Below are 18,507 nucleotides of genomic sequence, written 5' to 3' on the forward strand. Positions count from 1 at the left end.
GGCCAATTGATTAAATATTTGCTAGGTGCCTGATAAGTAGGTGCGTGAGTCTATCCAGTCATGAAACTCAATTGAACAAACTACGTGCGCTTTGATCGACTTGGACTTGAGCTAATTTCTTCTTCCACCGTATCAAGGACGCTCACGGCAATTTGAAAGGTAATGAGAGGTTGGCTGTGTGCACACCCTCAACGGCGCAAAAGGTGCATTCTAAACTACGCCGAGCTGTGTACGCCAGAAAAAAGGACCAAAACTAAGTCATGCCTGCCCCTGGAGTTGTGAACTACATTACAGACTTGAAAATAAAGCCCCATCATTGGATTCCTCACCCAGGCAAAAAAATAATAAAATAGTAATAAATGGCAGCATAAGCGTGACAAGCAGCCCTAAATTTCGAACCCTAAAATCACCCCTGAATTGCACCTAAACTGATTATGAAGAACACAGACAAACATGAAGTTGAAAAATGTTCTTGACTGCTTACACAACATTTGCTACCTAATCAAAATTGTCCCATGACGCATTTTGAGAAAGTGTGGGAACCCCTTACTTTTTACGATCACGTCGGAAGAGTCACACATTCAAAAGTGAAGTGCATGTCAGCGTACACACACGCACACGTCGGTCCACTCAAGGTCAGCCGTGAATTGAGATGGCCCGCGTGGCTCCACATTGTATGATTAGCAGAAACGTGCTGAGATGGAAACGTGTACGCTGAGGTGACCTCCAAGCGCCTGATATCAAGACTCCAACACACACACAGAGCAAAGCGAGAGAGTCACGCTCCAGTGATGCCGGCGGCGACGTCTGCCACCGCCGAGCCGCCAGCCGGTACCGATACTGCCTTTACCTTTCTCTTCTGCTCCCGGGACGTGGCTCTCCTGCTCTTCCTCCGCTTCTCCTTCTCGTCCTCCAACGCATTCACATCCACTTCCCCCCGATTCTTCTTCAGCTGGGAGGCCGCGTGAGCCATGAAGCGGCCGAGGGCACTCGCAACACGCGCGCCTCACCTGAGATCCCGGAGAAGTTAGACAACGGTGGCCGCGGGGGACAAACCCCGGGATCCCAGAGGGAAAAATCGGGGTAGAAAAGGAAAGGGGGGGAAAGGGAAGAAAAATGCCCTCCTTTGAAAAGGACAACGGAGAAGCGTAGGTTCTCTTTTGGCTGTTTGCTGCCAAGATCCTGTTTGTCCTTCCTTGGGGCTGCTGTCCTGCTAAGGTGCGCTCACTCTCGTGCTCTTGACTTCAAAGTGAGGCAGAGGAGCCTCCTCCTCCTCCTCCTCCTCCTCGGGTGGCAGCGTGAGTCGAGAGGTGAGGACAAACCGGGTTGGAAGGAAGAGCGGCGCCAGCATCGCCAGCAGAGGTGGATGGAACGAGGGAGGCGGAGAGGGAGAGAGAGAATGGAGGGCGGGTGCGAGGGGAGTGGTTGCCGTAGCAACCACCTTCGGTTTCACTCCATCCTCCTAAATGCTCCCTCACAGCTCCACCATACACACGGGTCTCGGAAACCATGTCTATGTGTGTGAGAGAGAATGAATGAAAACTACAGCTGGCACACACACGCACATACACACGCACACACATGCACGTACGCACACGCACGTTTTCATGTTTTGTGCGCACAATGTTTAGGAACGTCACAAATGGGAAAGAGAATTACATATTGTTTATTTAAACACCAAAAAGTCCAACCAAGACATGTAACTTCGCCAAAAGAGAGCTTCACGATTCACAAGTTAACAACGGATTAACACAAATGACGAGAAAGAGAGAACGAAATGAAAGGTGTCCTATTTAAAATTGCCGACCGCCATGCTCAAGTCAGAGCCAACAGCTTGGCAAAGCGTACGGAAGCCATCTTTGCGTTCGTGCGAGCACACGCGGCATCATCGGGAGCCTGGCCGGTTCCTGCCGCCACCGTGAGGCTGCCTCAGCATGTGCCTGTCAATTTCATTTGCAGCGCACGTGTCTTTAACCTGGAGATGGAGGGTTAGAGACCATATGGGGCAATTGATGAGGGGGGGCGGGGGTGACAAGCCTCCAGGGACACATAGCCAGTGGAGACCCGTAAAATTCCCCTTTCTCTCCCCTCCCTTGTTTTCTTTCTCTTCAAATGCAGCCACCAGCATTGGAAAGCGGTGATGTCAGTGGAGGGGGGATGCTGACTCGCAGCCCCCAACGTGCATCGGGGGGGGGGGGGGGGGCACATTATGCCAAATGATCATGCCGTTGCTAGGCGACCACCAATGGGGCGGTTGCGAGAAGGACAGGAGAGATGGATAAGGAGAGGTGAGAAAAAGGATTGGGATGGGGAGTGAGAGAGGGGGGTGCTGGGTACATGTGCAAACGAATGGCGGTCGTACCAGAAATCCTCCAGAATCGCTCACGGGGCGGTGACATTTCAAAAGACGCCAGTTGTGAAGGCTTTCATTGAGAAAAGTCCATTCAGAGCACAACTGCTGGCAGGTGGAGAGGAAAAGAACTGCCAAGGTGGACGTCACTTCACGGCAAAACATTTACTCCCAGACAGAAAAAAAAAATCTCAGCTCCAGAGTTGGCAGGTGGCCGCAAAGGAGTTGGAACATTTCCACCTGCCGTTTCCAGGCGCGTTGCCAGGCAGACATAAGGTCACCCACTTATGGTCCCAGATGCCAAAATATTACAGCCACGGGACACAAAATGACAAATGGACTGGCACAAAAATTCTCCAAAATATGTCCTCGCTAACCCAAACGGGGTTACAATTGCTGTGTTTACAGTCAGAACTGCTCATTCGCTCACTTGAATGTTTACGGGCAGCCCGAAACAAAAAAATAGCATTCATGCATTTATTTACACGTCCTCAAAAGGAATTCAAACTCAGAACCTCTCAACTGCGAGCCAGCATTCGAGCCATTACTGAGCCTCATTGAACAATCATCGAAAAATCAGCCAGCAAATGTACTTATTTTTCGATATTCCTGCCAGAATCGGGGTACACTTCATGGTCCTGTTTCTTTTTAATGCCAGTGAGCTCCCTTCCTTTTTTTACTCATGATATCCCCCAGAGTGCAACAATCTCATTGACCTTTTGACCTTTACAGCCACAACAGCGCATCCCAGTTGGGGGAGCTGGGGGGGGGGGGGTCAGCTTGCAGGGAGACAGCGTGTGCATGTGTGTGTGTGCGTGTGTGTGTGTGCGTGCGTGCGCGCGTGCGTGTGTGTTTGGGGGTTTGAGCTCGACAGGTCACGCTGAGGGCACACAATAAGTAATTACGCTAATAGCTTGAATAGTTCAGTTTGGCTTCATGATGGTTTTGAAGCATCATTCCCCAAAGCGCATATATATTTAAGGCTATAATGATTCTTCATATTTTGTGATATTTGGGCGGGATAGCTTCACAAAATGGACGAAGGGATCAACATGATTTAAAGAGTTGAGGTGATTTTAGCATTAACATAAAATACTTTGGGTGCAATATTTTTGTAGCAATGAAAAAGAAAATATCGCGTAAGTCATCTTTTTAAGAATGCATGCGAGTGATTCTTTTTTTTTTAAAAAGGAAGCGAGGCAAATGTTCAGCATCCTCTTGGTGAGTGCACTTGGCTACTTTTTGTACTGTGCTGCCCTCTAGCGTTAAACCATAGAATGCTGCAAATGTGCTTTCGATGCAAACAAAACAAATGCGCAGATTTTAAAACATCGTCCCATGTATATCTCTTCATTGGACCTTAGTTTTGACAAAGCTCCTTTCAACAGTATGTGAATATTCCCAGTAGATGACTGGAGCTCAGACTGGGCGAGCAAAAGCCTCCAGCAAAATGAAAATAACCAAATTTAGATAACCAAATGCATCTGAGTATGAAAGAAAACGATTTTAGAACCAATTTTGTGCATTTCTCACTCATGCATACACAAGACGGCCTCAGCCCACTCTTGACATACACCCTTGCCCATATGATTCCTTCACCTGCATCACTCAATTCCATCACTTCATTTTTTCTTTCTTTCCCTCCGGAAAGACAAAAAAGTACAATGAGACGTAACCCAGTTATCTCCCACCAACCGAGCAAAATGTGTGTCACCAGGAAAAACAAGAACAAAGTGTCCTTGCGCACTTTGCCCACAGGGGGGCAGCCAGACATTTTTGGAGGAGGAGAAGAAAGAGGGAGGGGGAGGAGAAGAGGGAGGGGGAGGAGAAGAGGGAGGGGGGGGGGGGGAGTAGTGACTGTGATGAAGCTCTGAATGACTTGCTGTTGGGACCTGTGTGCGTTTGTTTTTCTGGGGGAAACGTCTGCTTAGTTGTTTTTGAAAAGAAAACCCCAGAAAAAAAAGCACAGCGAAGACAGCAAGCACGCCTCAGCTGGAGGTGAAAACAGAAGGTTACGTCAGGTTAGCTAGATGGAGGGAGGGGAGCTGACATTTACACAGCCGTTCAGTGTCATTTGCTTTTCTTTAAATAGCATCCTCACCAAAAGTAACTATTTTCTTTCCCCATTTATGATTTTTCTGTAGACTCTCTCCTCAGCTATTCCACTCACCAGTAGGTGGCAAGCAAGGCTCCACTTAAAATTAACTACAATGTTCAAACCCCCCCCAAAAATGCGAACACCACTTTTGCGTCACGAGCTATTTCATCATAAAATGGCCAAATAGAAAACAACAACACTCGCTTTTCCTTGCAACGCCTTCAAGCTATGGCGAAGGCGTCAACGCAACCAGGACAAAACAGCTTAATGAAGAATTTTATCAGGGCGGGTCGGGAGGCCATAGTGGGTTTCCTCCCACAGGAAAAAAAAAAAGCTGAAGACGAACCAACAATTTCACGCTCTGTTGTCGAGCGCAAAAACGAGGAGGCCTCTCGCTCCCACAGTTCGCCTGTAATCACAAATTACCCCGAACGTTCTGCAATAATTCATCCCCGCAAAGGGCAACTGGAAAGTAGCCACTGATAAAAATGTCCTCATCATTTCTTCTCCAACTCAAAATAAAAGCACAGAAAACATTTCCCTGCTTTTCTGTTCAAATCATCCATCATAGCACAAGTCCAATCACATTAGGACTTTCCCAGAAATGTGGGGCCGACAAAATGATGGACGAGCCGCGGCGGCGGGGAGGGAAGATCAATTCGGGCATTAATAAAACATCATTTTCCGATTCTGACCATTTACAGGAGGCTTGAGTGCTTTTTAATTGCAAATCGTGAACAGTGCACAGCTTCCATGGATGAGAATTAAGAACGCTGTAATGAGACTTCAGGTTGAGTGAAAAGAAGGGAACGTGGGCGAGTTCGCGGCTAATTCCGACTGGGAAGAAACCTTCCGCTGCTCCGGTGGGCGACTTGCCGAGTTATTCCGGGAACACTTTTTCAATAATTGTTTACAAAATACAGTATGTCATCATTTTGTACATACCCCCACCCCCACCAAAAAAAATCAACTCACTGAAAATGTTAGTATTGAGGTATTATATGTTCTGCAAAAAAAATATTAGGCCTACTCAGATGTAGTGTCGCGCAGGATAAATGCAACCAAGAGTGCCATCTAATGGCGATTGGTGTTATTACAACTTCATATTCAAAGTGCGGCACCCACTAACTCGCATATCTGCAGATGATTTTTTTTTTCCAATATTTTGGGGACACAATAACATTGATGATCCTAACTGTGTGCCAAGACCAGCAGAAATAAAAGTAAGACCATTTCGTGTTGTAAGAAAAGACAAAATGAGTGTCGTTCTATTTTATTTTTAATCTTTCTTTTTTTTTAAACCTGGCTGTACTCCGTGGGAGCTCTGCGAGTTGGAGTCGCATCAAAGACGGTGAGCGCGGAGCTTTCTCCCCATGAGAAGCAGCGGACGCCACCGGCACCATATGCGTGTACCCGTCAGTGGGTCGGCATGCCATATGCCGGAATGCGCTGGCCGCATGCTTCCTCTCCGCCAGTCATCTCCATGTCTGCGGGGAGGTCCACGGGTGTTGGGGTGCCACTGTGACAAGCGGGGTTACAATTGGCGGGAATTGTCATTCCAGGTCGTTTGTTTTTGAGGTTCGTTTTTTTGTTTGAATTTGTTTTCAGAGCCAACGCGAGCTTGTGCCACAGGGAGCGCACCAACGCTGAAAATGTGACGGCGGCGTGAGAGTGGCTGTGAGCCGGCGGAACATCCTCTGCCGGTGTCGTGTTTCCCCCCCGGCGTGATGGATGGCGGAGACGTGCCAAGAATGGTCACGCCTGAGGAGACCTCGTGCTGGGCCGCCGTCGGCGTACACACGCTGCACTTCTGCATCGATTCCAGAGCAAAGGTCGGGCTCCGTCTCAGCATTTGGAGTTTGTAGTATATTATTCCGAACGCGCGGATACATTTACAGCAAACTATAATTCTCGGCCATCAATGGAAAGTATTCATTAACAGACTGCGCTATTCCTGACTGTAAAAAGATGAAGGTGGTGCCAACACACTTAAGGCCTTTTGGCTTATGCGCTGCTCTTGATTTCACAACACGCGATGCTCAACCAGCATGTACAATTTGTTGCGACAAGTTGTAACATGCAAGTTGGGAGTAATACTTTGAAAATGATTTCTCAAAAGAAAATATTTTGTTTATTTACAGTCACTTGTTGCTAGGCAGGTTTCATTGCCTTCTTTTTTTGGGGGGGGGGCAAAGAACTGTATTGCCCTACCCAACAGAAAAAGGACAGCAGCAGGAACAGTCCAAATTTAATTCTCTTACTCGCAAGTTCCTGGGATAAAGCAACAATGGCCTATAATGCAAATATCACGGCTGACTATTCTAATTAATATCCGCTGCTACTAAATGCCAACATCAGTCAGCTCAAAGCATCAAATTGTCCAAAATGTCAAGGTGAGATGAAGGCTCAGGAGTGAATGGAAAGTAATGGGCAATTGATTCATTGATTAAGAGGAGAGTGTGATTAAATGGCAGCTAAGCGCCTGATGTGCTAATGAATGAGCGCCTAAAGGTTACAAATGGGCTCTTAATTGGATGCAAATGAGATGATTGGGTGGTCGACTGCGCAGGTACTTGGCAACCTGCTTCATAATAATAGCAATAATAATCATAATAGCTTGGATGTATATAGCAACCTTCAAGGGACCAACAGCAGAGGTTTGAAAAGTATTCATGGAAAATTAAAATGTTGAGAATGTTATAAGATAGCTAGCTGTTAGTGGCGTAGCTAGCAATGGCCAGCAGCTGATGGCCAACACGAAGTTAGCGTTTATATTATACAATAGGCAACTGGTAAAGATGCTAATTTTCTAGCATAACAAAATTGTGTGATAGCTTGCAGCAACAAAGTTCTTTAACCTCTGTTAACAAACCTGACTAAAGTAAAGATTGAAGTCAGTCATTTTCTCTTCATATATATTGATTATCTTGTAAAAACCACTAATATTAATGCCGTACTGAGTAGCTGAGAGATGAGCTGAGTCCTTCTTATATCACCCCCAGGCAGATTAAAAAAACATTAGAACAACATTGTGTGTGTGTGTTTTACAAGTGTGGTGATGAACTTGTGTGCCAAGGCACCCGTGTACCGTACAATTGAGCCGGCTGTCAGTCAACGTGCATGACACACAACAACAAGAACTAAAATGTGGCTTGAAGCACTTATTGTACTGGAAGTAGAACACTCCCTTTCCCACCAGAAAGTCATTTGACAGCTCCACGGTTCATGCCACCGTCCGCTAGAACGGAAATCAACTCCGATAAGGCCGCGTCTCACACTGAAGCAATCACGCGCTCCGTCACTCAACGCAATAACACTGAGGGACAGAAGCAAAGCGGAGACCTATCAAAGCCCGTAAGCCACAAAAACCGGGAGATCCTGCCATGTTTGATAAGCAAACGCCGTCCGCTTTCTCCCCTCCCACTCCCACTTTGGCCGAACGGCATCTCCCAGCCACCGCCCATCCGTTGCTGCTCCGCCTTGACAGCTGGGGCCTCCGGTCTCGCATCAGCGTATATCTGCAGATATGTCACTCCGCTTGACGGTGCGACTGATTGGATGGAGTCAGGGAGCGTTGCGGCTGAGGCCGCAGATGCGCGTCGCTTACTCCCCGCCGCTGTCCAAGCTAGAAACTTCTCGTTAGGGTGGCACAACGGCTCATTATAACGACTGGTCGTGAGATGACATGTGCAAACTTATACGCACATGTATGAAAGCACCTCAGAATCACGTTTGTCAAATTATTGCCTTAGATGTTGGGGTGGTCACGACCAGATAACGCCGCGCCTGCCGGTGTCCCACTCCCCAGTTTCTGGCACCGGCGGGCACATTTGGCCAGCCATGCGTGGCTCTATCGACAACGGTGGTGCACATCTCCTTCTCCAAAGTGTGTCCTCACCTTCCCGTCCCCAGAGCTCAACCTGTCATGGCCACTCAGGCAGAGGCTGAATTGAAAAGGGGACGAGGTCGAGGGGTTAAAAGCAAGCCTCCGAGGGGCCTCGGGGGTTGTTCATAATTTATATCAGGTTTCAGACTTGAAATTAGCACAAGACCAATGACCCATTTTAATACAGAAATGAATTTCTGTTGATAGTGGCTTGTAAGGAGGAAAATAACGGTTGCCATGGCAACGATACCACTTTCTTTGTGCTTTGAGTTCAGGATAAGCTGCCAATGGGAGAGAGAAGGCAACAAAACAAAAAGGCACTTTAAGACATTTCTCGAATACACATGAACAATCAAAAGACACGACCCTAATTTTGATTTAAAAACTTGTCTGGCGCCCTTTACAAGCTGGACTTGCTGCTAAACAAAACACACAACTGACCGACTAACTCCAACTCTTGGCCTCCCGAGAGAAGACAAGCCAATCCTGTTACATCAGAGGTCTACTTGCGAATCTCACCTTTTCAACTCTTTGCATCTTCACTTCATCACGGCCATCTGTGACCACTCCAAAGGAGCGAGAGTGCATCAAAGACAAGTCAAAGGCAGCTGACCATGACAACGCCGGCACGCCGACATGTCGCGCGAAGCCGCGGACGGCAACAGCGGTTGCGGCCACTTAATCAGACAAGTGCTAATCTGGTTAGCGGATCAACAAATGAGCCTCTCAAGAGCTGAAAAGGAGGTCACAAACTCACAGACAACAGAGCCGGGCCGCCGCCATTATGCGCCACTGTGAAAACGGTTTGAATTCAGATTAAAACCACAATCCGGTTTACTGTGAAAACGGTTTGGATTCAGATTAAAACCACAATCCGGTTTACATAGCCTGTTAAAGTGTGACTATTTTGCTGGGGATTTTAAATGTTTTCCTGAAGTCTGTTTGCCCCAAATACAGATCCACCAGCGGAATTTCAGAACTCCTTGTGAGCCACAAAATGGACATACGAGTTCATACAAAAACAACTCAACGGGATTTCTTTCCACTTCTGTAAACCGTTATCAGTGTGGTTTATTTTGGCGCTGACATCTGGCATGGCACCTTGACATTGAAGTCAGAAATTTTGGGAGGCAAAAACAACTACAGGACGTGCAAAAACGACTCCGCAGTGATATTTCTTTCCGGCGGAGCGCCGTGACATTTTTTTAATGGCGCCTGACTCAATAAAAGTAGTGAAACAAAAGAGACATCCTCGCCGCCTTCACGCTACAAAGTGCACGTCTGCGTTCACGTCTGCTCCTTCTTTTAGTTGAAAATACCCCCCTGCCCATCAACCCACCCCTCCCTCCTTCGGGTTTTCACAGCCAGGCAAGGGAGCGAAGCTGGTGCAGCAGCAGGAGTCACAAAAGGAGGTCAGACAGCGGATGGATATCATTTTTTCATTATTATTCACTGGCACATTCAAAAGTGAGAAAGGAAGGGGCGGTCGCCACGTCAGGTCCATATTTGCTCAGCGGCCTTGGTTTTACTCAAAAGCTAAATTATGAAGACAGAAATGTACTTGTGAGAAATGGGGCAGCTGGAGGTGTGCCCCAAGTAGGCTCGGTCCAACTGCACTCATTGTGATGAATGAAATGCGTTGGAAAATATCTATGGCGAGTGTGACTGAGTGCGTGACATGTAATGTGTGCGCCCAAACAGAATTATTAAATACAAAAAAATGAATTCTGCAAAATGGCGGGAAAGGTCCCGTAAGTAATACAGTTGGCCATATTTGCGTTTTTTTTGCCATTGAAAGCGCTTTTCGGCCGTGCTTCCGATAATCTCGTTTCCAATTGAGGTATGCGACGACGTCTTTGCGAACGTTCTACTGGCACAGATTAGCAGCCTCAGTTTGACGGCTGCAATTAGCTGCTTACTCTTGACGATGGAATAAGAAGATGAACGAGGATGATCCGTGCTCTCTGATCTTATTCCCTCCCAAATCCCTCATACCACACTTGTCCAGATTAAAGATGGTGGATGTTTAATTTCTCATTGACTGTTAATTCCAGCGGCGGCTCGCCAGTCACGTCGGCTGGAGCGGCCAGCGCGTGCACTCGCACGGTTTGCCGCGCGAGATTACACGGCCACCCGGCGGCTCGGGGTCAATACTAATTCTGTTTTCATGCGCTTGTGACTGTGACCGTGCTGGCTAAACAGACAATTAGCTGCCACTTCCACTTAGGAGACGGCCACGTCTGCCAAATGCTTCTTGGCCGGCGGGAGAGCCTCTCGCGGTGCTTTTACGAGGACGCTGACGAGAACTTTTGCATGTTGATACAGTTTGAATCATCAAATGTTCATGATGAATGAGGGGGTGGCGGGGGGGGCTTTGAAATGCGGTTCAGCTATCACCATCTAAGCCACAGATCTTGTTTCTTGTGTCAGCAAGAACTCGAGAGGGCTGAGGATTAGTCCTGCATGACTTGTTGACATTATTTCTCCTCTGAGTCCAGCATGCTGTTAATTAGGGGCTCACAAGCATCTCTCATCAAAGAACTGCAAGAAAGCGAACGAGAGATAGCAAGAAATCAGAGCGGAGAAGCAGAAGCGTTCCGTCGCTCTGCGTCTCGGTCATGATGAGGACGGCAATGTCGTCGTTTCATGACGCCTCGGAAGGAAATGGTTTCTCCCCCGGCGAGCTCCCACACAACTCCGTCGTTGGCTGTCGACATTTTCCCTCATCTTCGATTACGTAACATTTTCCTGCGCTTTTAATGTTTCACATACATGCTACATGCTTTATAGCATCAATTAGTCATCACTCGGCTTCTCTGCTGATTTTCTTCTTCTATAATGCCACCCTGAATTCAGAGTGAACCAAGTTGCGAATTTTCCAAGGTCCGAAGGATCGAAAAATGTTTCAAAAAAGTGACGTGTGCTTGCTTCAAGCTTTTTATTGCCACTCCCAGATTAAGTTTACATATGGAAGTTTTCTAGCTTAATGCTAACGCATCATACAAAACACCATAGACGGGCTTATAAAATTAGCATTGATATAGTGAAACCACAAAAGTTTGAAGACAAACAGAGCATCAAACCATATAACAATACTCAGACAAGTGCTAATCTGGTTTTTAGAGAGAAAAAAGAAAATTCAACAAAGGTGCAGGTCATCATCAAAAAATGTCCTGCTTGTGTTTGGATAATTGCCGTTGGACAAGGCCAATGGGAAAACGTCCCCATCTGGGGAATTACGACTTGGCAAGTTCTCGGCCATCTGGGGCACGTCGCAACTGAGACGACATTCCGCATGAGATCTCAGCAGTGATTTATTCACGAGTCCAGTGATGGAAGACTCCATCCCCTTCCTGGACACCTCAGCTCTGCATTCACTCATCTTTCCTTCCTACGAACCCAATTCTTCCATCTCTTCCTGCCCTTGCCCTTACTCCTAATCATCCTTTTTCCTTATTTAAAGGCAGCTCTGTGAAAGGCTCGAAGGCACTCGCACCACTTCTGCAACCTGCCATTTCTACACACACACACACACACACACACACACACACACACACACACACACACACACGCACGCACGCACACACACACACATCACGCACACACACACATCCAGAGGCTATCTCATTAGCCGGCTCACACCCTCACAGCTGGAGGTTGTCACATTGCGCGAATGTTAGCGCATTAGCTAACCGCACGCAAGCACAGCGTATTTCACAGAATCAACACACCGATGAACAAGTGTATTTACCAATCTTACGCCACTCAAACAACTTTATAAATTATATTGCACGCTATTTAGTAGTAGTATTTAGTAGTGAGTGTGGATTGGATTTACATAATTCATCACTATCCGATGGCGGCCTGCAACTTTTAAATTTTTTGGCTCATTACGTCAGCTGTTTGCTCAGAGACCGTCATAAATGAAGGCGTCCGGTTGAACGGCGATAACAACTTTAGATTCGTGTCGCCGGGCGACTCCGAGCCCGAGGAAAAGCTGGGCCCGCTCGTTAAAGTCAATGGCTTGGAGAAGGGATGGATGGATGTGACAGAGAAAAGCGAGCGGGCGGCGTCGGGTGACGGACGGCCCGACACCTGGAGACAAAGCAGCTGCTGGCAAATCCAAAGCATGAGACCAGAAAGAAAGGTGGGGGTGAGCATTTGGGTTCTTGGAAAGTTTCACGAAGGTTGATCTCAGCACGCGGGACATTTTGCTCGCAAGGTTATGTAACATTGCGAAGCGCCGTGGAGCTTCTGTTAGCTTTCACTGGCACACCTTCTCATCTTCATCCTTCTCATTCCCTGTGTGCACCATCACAGAAATTTGAAGTCAGGTGAGTTTACCAGCAAAGAAATACATTTCTCTAAAAGGGCCGCCACAAATCGAGCGGCGACAGTCACAACGGGGTCGACAGACAAAACGTCGGCCATAAAGCGCTTTCGTTTGGCACAGAATAAAAAGCTTTTGTTGTCCCACTTGCTGGCGTTGAGTAGTTGCCATGGCAACGCTGAGCCAGAGGAAGCCCAAAGAGGATCCCAAATTCTTGAGATTTTTTTTTTTAACAAATCCAACAGTGCAACTCTAGTTCTTCTTTCTCCCTTCCCCTTTGAAATGGGTGGGTGGTGGGGTAGTGGAATCAGAGTGGGAAGCGGAAGAGGCTGCCATAATGAGGCAAGAGCAGATGCTTGCACAGAAAATAACCATGCGAGTGCATCCAGGAAAATACTTGAAAATGTTCCTCACATTGCAGCTATAGTACAAGATTTGGAACAATTATGTAATCGGGAGCCCCCCCTCCCCCAAAAATCCATTTAATATGTGATTATTATTTTTTTTCACATATTTGATTATAAACCAGCAATAAATTAAACTGTATAAAAATTAACAATATCAGAATGGTTCTCCATGATTGTTGTGATTTGATTGCATTAGAACATTGAAATAAATATTGTCTACATAACATTTACAGACAAAAGTAAAATGAAGCAGTTCTGTTGAGGCATTTCTGTTCAGCACGTACGTAGCAAGAGCCCATGACTTTGATGTCAACAAAAGCCATCAAAACCTTTTTAGATGAAGTAGAAAGGAGAACAGATGAAAAAGGGAGCACTTGGAAACGAAGTCGCTCATCGGCCGAAGCCTGATGGGCTTTCGCCAACATCTCACATGCGGCGAGAGAAAGCCATTTCAAATGTGCTGAGCTCTCTGTGTTATCGATTTATTCTTGCAAAGCGAACATAAAAAAAAGTGCACGCGCTGATGGCAGGGCGGGCCGAGCGGCAAGATGGGACGAGTGGAGGAGAGTGGCAAGCCCTCGTTTTGGCCTTTGCTTTGATTAGCTGCACATTCTTCACCCCTGAGTTGGGCTCTCAAGGCTTACCTCGAACTGCTTTCGTCAAAATCACCGGCAAGCTGAACAAAGGCTTCCATTTTGGCGCCTTTAAAGCTACAATGTCCACTCATTTAGACCTTAAGACATAAAATCATGGCCGAGTGGGTAATAAAGTTATTTTTGGATTTTCACCTGTTGCTGGTGAGGACTCACTATAGGGAAGCGGCCATTTTAGACACAAACACCCTCCCATCCAAATGAAAATTGTCAACACCACGCCCTCCTTCCACTTCGCAGCCCCCTCCCCACTCTCCTCTCCATCACACCTATTCTCCACATTCTCACTGATGTTCCTCAGAGAATGATGGAGCTTGAGCAGGCCAACCCCCGCCTTGTCTCTCATGCAGGCCAGGACCCAAAAGGCAAAGGCAGGAAGAGCCCACCTACACATGCATGCGCTCATTTAGATGAGGGGGAAGCCCACACGTGCATGCGCTCGCTCACACCTCCGCTCGATCGACACCTGATGGAGCACATTTATGTAAGAAATCTCACGGATGTTCTTTTTGGCATCATCCGTGCTCAATTTTCTGCTTGCGTAACCTCTACAGGACGGAGCGACGACGTCACGCTAACGGGCACGCGCGTTTGCCGGACTTGATATCGCCATAAAGTCTCTTGCAATTGCCGATAATGCACAATCAGGCCCTCTTAAGGACGTGATCTAAGTCCATTAAGTCTAATGTGAATATCAAAAAGACGTGCGAGCACACACACACGCGCGCGCGCACACAAGGACACACACACGCACGCACGGAATCGAAGGAACATCGTCTAGCAGCACGTCGGCATGGTGGCCGTCTGGGGCGCACGTCATGTGTCATCCCGCTTTGAAAGCTTCTTTCCAGCAGTCGTGTGCATCTCAGGGGGCAAGATGGCCCAAAGCATTTCGTTAGGCACAAGAAACGACCAGGGACAAAAGGGAGATGTTTGTCACATCCCCCAAAAGACAACACTCAAGCTGGAAGAAAATATCAAACAATACAAGCAAGGGGTGCCACTCGGTTCACGGCCGTTTTTCGTTTTTAAATGGAACCGTTTGATTTGGCTCAAGTCCGTGTGATTCGCATTCAACTAGATGCTCGGTTGGAGAGCTTTGGAGTTTCTTGTTGAAAGTAGGAAATCTTCTATGGCAGCGAACAGACAGACAGACATTAAAATTTAACATTTCCCTCTCCTGGCCAACAAGTTCAAGCAGCCCAGTCTCCCCTTCCTCATCTTCTTCTTCTCCCTCTCTCTCTTTTTCTTTAATTCCACTCCCTCCTCCTCTCGTTCACCCTCGACATCTTTCGCTCCAAAGAGAGCCGAGTTGCCATGGTTACAATCATGAACACATCTGGCGTAGTCGTGATGCGACACACGCGCATGCGCACGCGGTGACCCGACGACAACAAACCGAAAAACGGAAGCAAAGCGGGACAAAAAAAGAAAAGAAAAGACATCATCAATATGCATGATTTTCGGAGCTGTTGGGTGCTCGGTGGCGGTAGAGCGGAGCCTGCGTGAGCGAGATAAGAGAACGGCGGCCGGCTGAGGAAGAAGATACGTCTGTGGGCAACTTTGAGGATCCTGTTGGTTCAGTTCAACCAACCTGCACTGCAACTTCCGATGGAAGATGAAGCCCGTGCAGCAAAACGCTTAAAATAGCGGCCTCAGAGATTTAATATTTAATTTTGCATAGCCTCCACTCTGGTAGAAAAAAAAAGAACAGCAGCAGGGGAAAGTCCACTTTTCATTGGACTATTGCAATTAGGGCTGATTTTTTTGGGGACAATATATAAATTTGGGTGCAATATGATTCGAGTGGGATTAGGATTTGATTCGATATGGCGTGGTTCCGTTTTCATGGCTCAATTACAGCTTTGGTCCATAATTGGCGGAGTATCTGATCATTGTTTCTCTAAAGTAAATGCAAATGTTTCATTACAAATATAATCAGTCTGCTCTCATGGAGGCTGACAGAGATTGGACAGTATAAATTGTTGACAAGGTGAAATTTGAAGGATTTGGACAATTTTGAATCAAAAATTTATATAAACAATTAATTGATTACAAAAAATAATCAATTCATCATTGTCGATTAATTTAGTAATCAATTAGTTGTTGATTAATCGTCACACCGCCGACATAAATTGATCAATCAATATAAATAGATTTTTTAAAAGCCTACAGAGCAAGTGAAACGAGCAGTTTTTGGAAAATTGCAGCCTTTATGAGAGAACGGCATTCATCATCCTGATGTCGATTTGAATCCGATTTTTTTTTTTGTTCAGGCCTCATTTGTTTTGATGGAATTTGAGCCCACCGGCGTTGACATTCAGAGACGGCAGTTGTTTTTTTTTTTGCACCACATGAGGTTTTGACACATAAATTTAATTGGAAGCCAAAGCAAGGAGTGCGCCGCTTGTGAGCAACACACCCAACAACCTTGTTAAAATGTATGGCGGCAATCTTTCGCGTTCTGCTCTTTGCCTCCTGTCCAATAAATCCAACATCTCAAGGGCCAACCCCAAATAAAGCGTTAAGCCTCTTCCCTTCTCGTCCTGCCAGACGCGAATAAGGAGAAAAGAGATAAGCGCAGCTTTTTAGGTTTGTTTAGACTGAAAGAATACACGGCTGGGTTTGTGTTCACTAAAGAACAAAAAAAGGTGATGACGCGTACGCACGCAGGTCGACATTCCAAGTCATAAGTCAAAACATGTTTGCGCGGCTTCCTCTTAAACGCCTCGAGAACACGTCGGTAGCCAAACAACAGCAAATTACAGAAGTAGAGTTGGATAGGACAACAGATCACTCTGACTACCTGCCCCCCCACCCCCACCCAGGGCCCCCCCTCTACTTTGCATAGCTGCGCTCCTGCAGCCAATCACCCAGGGCGAGAAGACAACCAGCCCGACTAGTAGCGATTTAGGGATGAACGCAGGTGACTGCTCGTGAGACATCACCTGTCAGGTGTTTCCAAATCTCCCATTCATCTATTGAAAGCAAAACAAACTCACCTTTTTGCCTTTCTTTTTGCGATGAGCCGCTTTCCCTCCTCCTGTTCCTGAGGCCGTCTTCTCCTTTGCCTCCTCACTCATGCTGAGAGTCACTTCTTCTTTCTTTTTGTTGTTGCGCCTCGTTTAATCCAGCGTGCGGGAGCCCGTCGTCAGCGGAGCGCCTCCATGGCCACAGTGATTGAGAGGAGAGGAGATGATGCTCTCCTCCTCTTTCACCATCGAGGTCCACTCCCACTCGGCTGCCTTGGCAATTAGCGGCGCGCGTTCGCAAGGGTGGGGTAGGCACCCACGGCAAGAGCGAGCGAACGAGGTGTGATGAAGGAAGGGTGTCCACCTGAGGCTACCTGAGAGTCCTCAAAAAGAAAGAGAGTGGAGAAAGTGGCAGTGAAGGAAAAACAAAAACAACAAAAAAGAGATCCAGTCCCTCCTGCCTTTTTACCATGCGCGTCTCTCGCAGGCGTGACATCAAGTGAGGCTTTCCACATCTCTGACAGGGGAGTGTGTGTACTGTTCAAGGTGGGGAGGGGTGGGGTGGAGGGCTGGCGGGGGTCCTTCCAGAAAAGGAACTCCTCTCTACTCTTTGCCAGCGCGCGGGATCAGCTTACTGGAAAAAGAGAGAGAGAGATGTGGATGAATATGTTTGAGACACAGGCGGGGGGGGGGGGGGGGGGGGGGTCATGAAGTCACGGGGCAGTAGGGGGGGGGTGGGCTGGAGACCACGCCTTGCCAGCACGTCCCACAGACGAGCCAATTCGGTGGCTAACGAGACAGACAGGGAATGGGAACAGCAGAGAGGGAGTGAAAAGGCTGCGGGAGCAATGTGATAATGGAGAGACGGGGGGCGGGGGGGCAAAGTGAAAGAAGGCAGCTAAAAAAAACGCTGAATGAGGCATATAGAGTTTTTGAAGTCTGTGTCCATTCCAGTATTTGGAAGAACAAAACCCTGAAAACCGATTAATCGTCCAATTAGTTTAGAATTGTTTCAAAGAATGGACTCCTGTGACATCATCGCCTTCCACAAGAGGCAGGAACCATTTGGAGTGATGTGCAATCAACACTCAACAACCTTGATAGCGTTCAAGCTGAGTCAAAGGCTAACTGGCCAGATGTGGCGTCACACGTTACATCAACGCTGTCATCTTACTCCATCCCCCCGGCCTAGAGTTCATGGGCGCGTTCACGATGGTGTGCTTGCTTTAGCACCATGCCAGAAGTTATTGATCGGGGACTTGGTGGCCGCTCCATCAGCACGCTCTTTATTATGGAACACACACACGAGTAGGAAAACATTGCTAACCTTTAGATTCAAAGCAGTATGCGGTCCTGAGGTCTCGGAGTCTCTTACGACTCATTTTAATGTTGGTCATTATTATAAAATAACCATCAACAAGCAATTGTTCTTTTCTTCATTGAAGAACTTTTGTGAGCCTGCATTTGCATTTTATTTGGCTTTTAAACACAAATGGCACCCAGTGGCCTTTTTCGAATGTTGATGAATGAAATCATTTTTGTTGGGGCAAAAAGACATTTGCATTCACTTTGCTGGCGCACAATCAAACAAGTACAGATATAAATGAGTATTTAGTCATAACAAGCCACAATTGACTCGCATTCTCTAAGTAGTCGTGTGCGAGTTTATGTTTGTTAGTTTGTGTTTATTGGACAGTTTATTAAGCGCAATAAAAGAGTTGGAGTCCGAGAACTGTAAAACATCACACGGGCGTCTGTTTCTAATATTCACACCCGTTGGAGGAGTGAAATATAATTACGATCTTATTTCA

The 18,507-nt window shown here is 47.1% G+C and overlaps 1 protein-coding gene across 43 annotated transcripts in view; it reads right to left on the reverse strand.

Annotated features, from left to right (window-relative positions):
- LOC119134850 (ankyrin-3-like) overlaps positions 1-17,279 on the reverse strand; it is a 69,349-nt gene extending 52,070 nt beyond the window's left edge. For 16 of the 43 annotated variants that reach the window (XM_037271945.1, XM_037271963.1, XM_037271958.1 and 13 more), the window contains exon 1: positions 851-1,480. In XM_037271945.1, the coding sequence (XP_037127840.1) occupies positions 851-973 (123 nt within the window). In that variant the 5' untranslated portion in view covers positions 974-1,480. Of the gene's footprint in view, positions 1-850; positions 1,487-16,726 lie in introns of those variants that run through there. The other 27 variants (XM_037271965.1, XM_037271971.1, XM_037271969.1 and 24 more) reach the window with 11 other exon arrangements.
- Positions 17,280-18,507: the final 1,228 nt, after the last annotated feature.

The sequence above is a fragment of the Syngnathus acus genome, chromosome 15 (genome assembly GCF_901709675.1).
Source record: "Syngnathus acus chromosome 15, fSynAcu1.2, whole genome shotgun sequence".
NCBI classification, from domain to species: domain Eukaryota; kingdom Metazoa; phylum Chordata; class Actinopteri; order Syngnathiformes; family Syngnathidae; genus Syngnathus; species Syngnathus acus.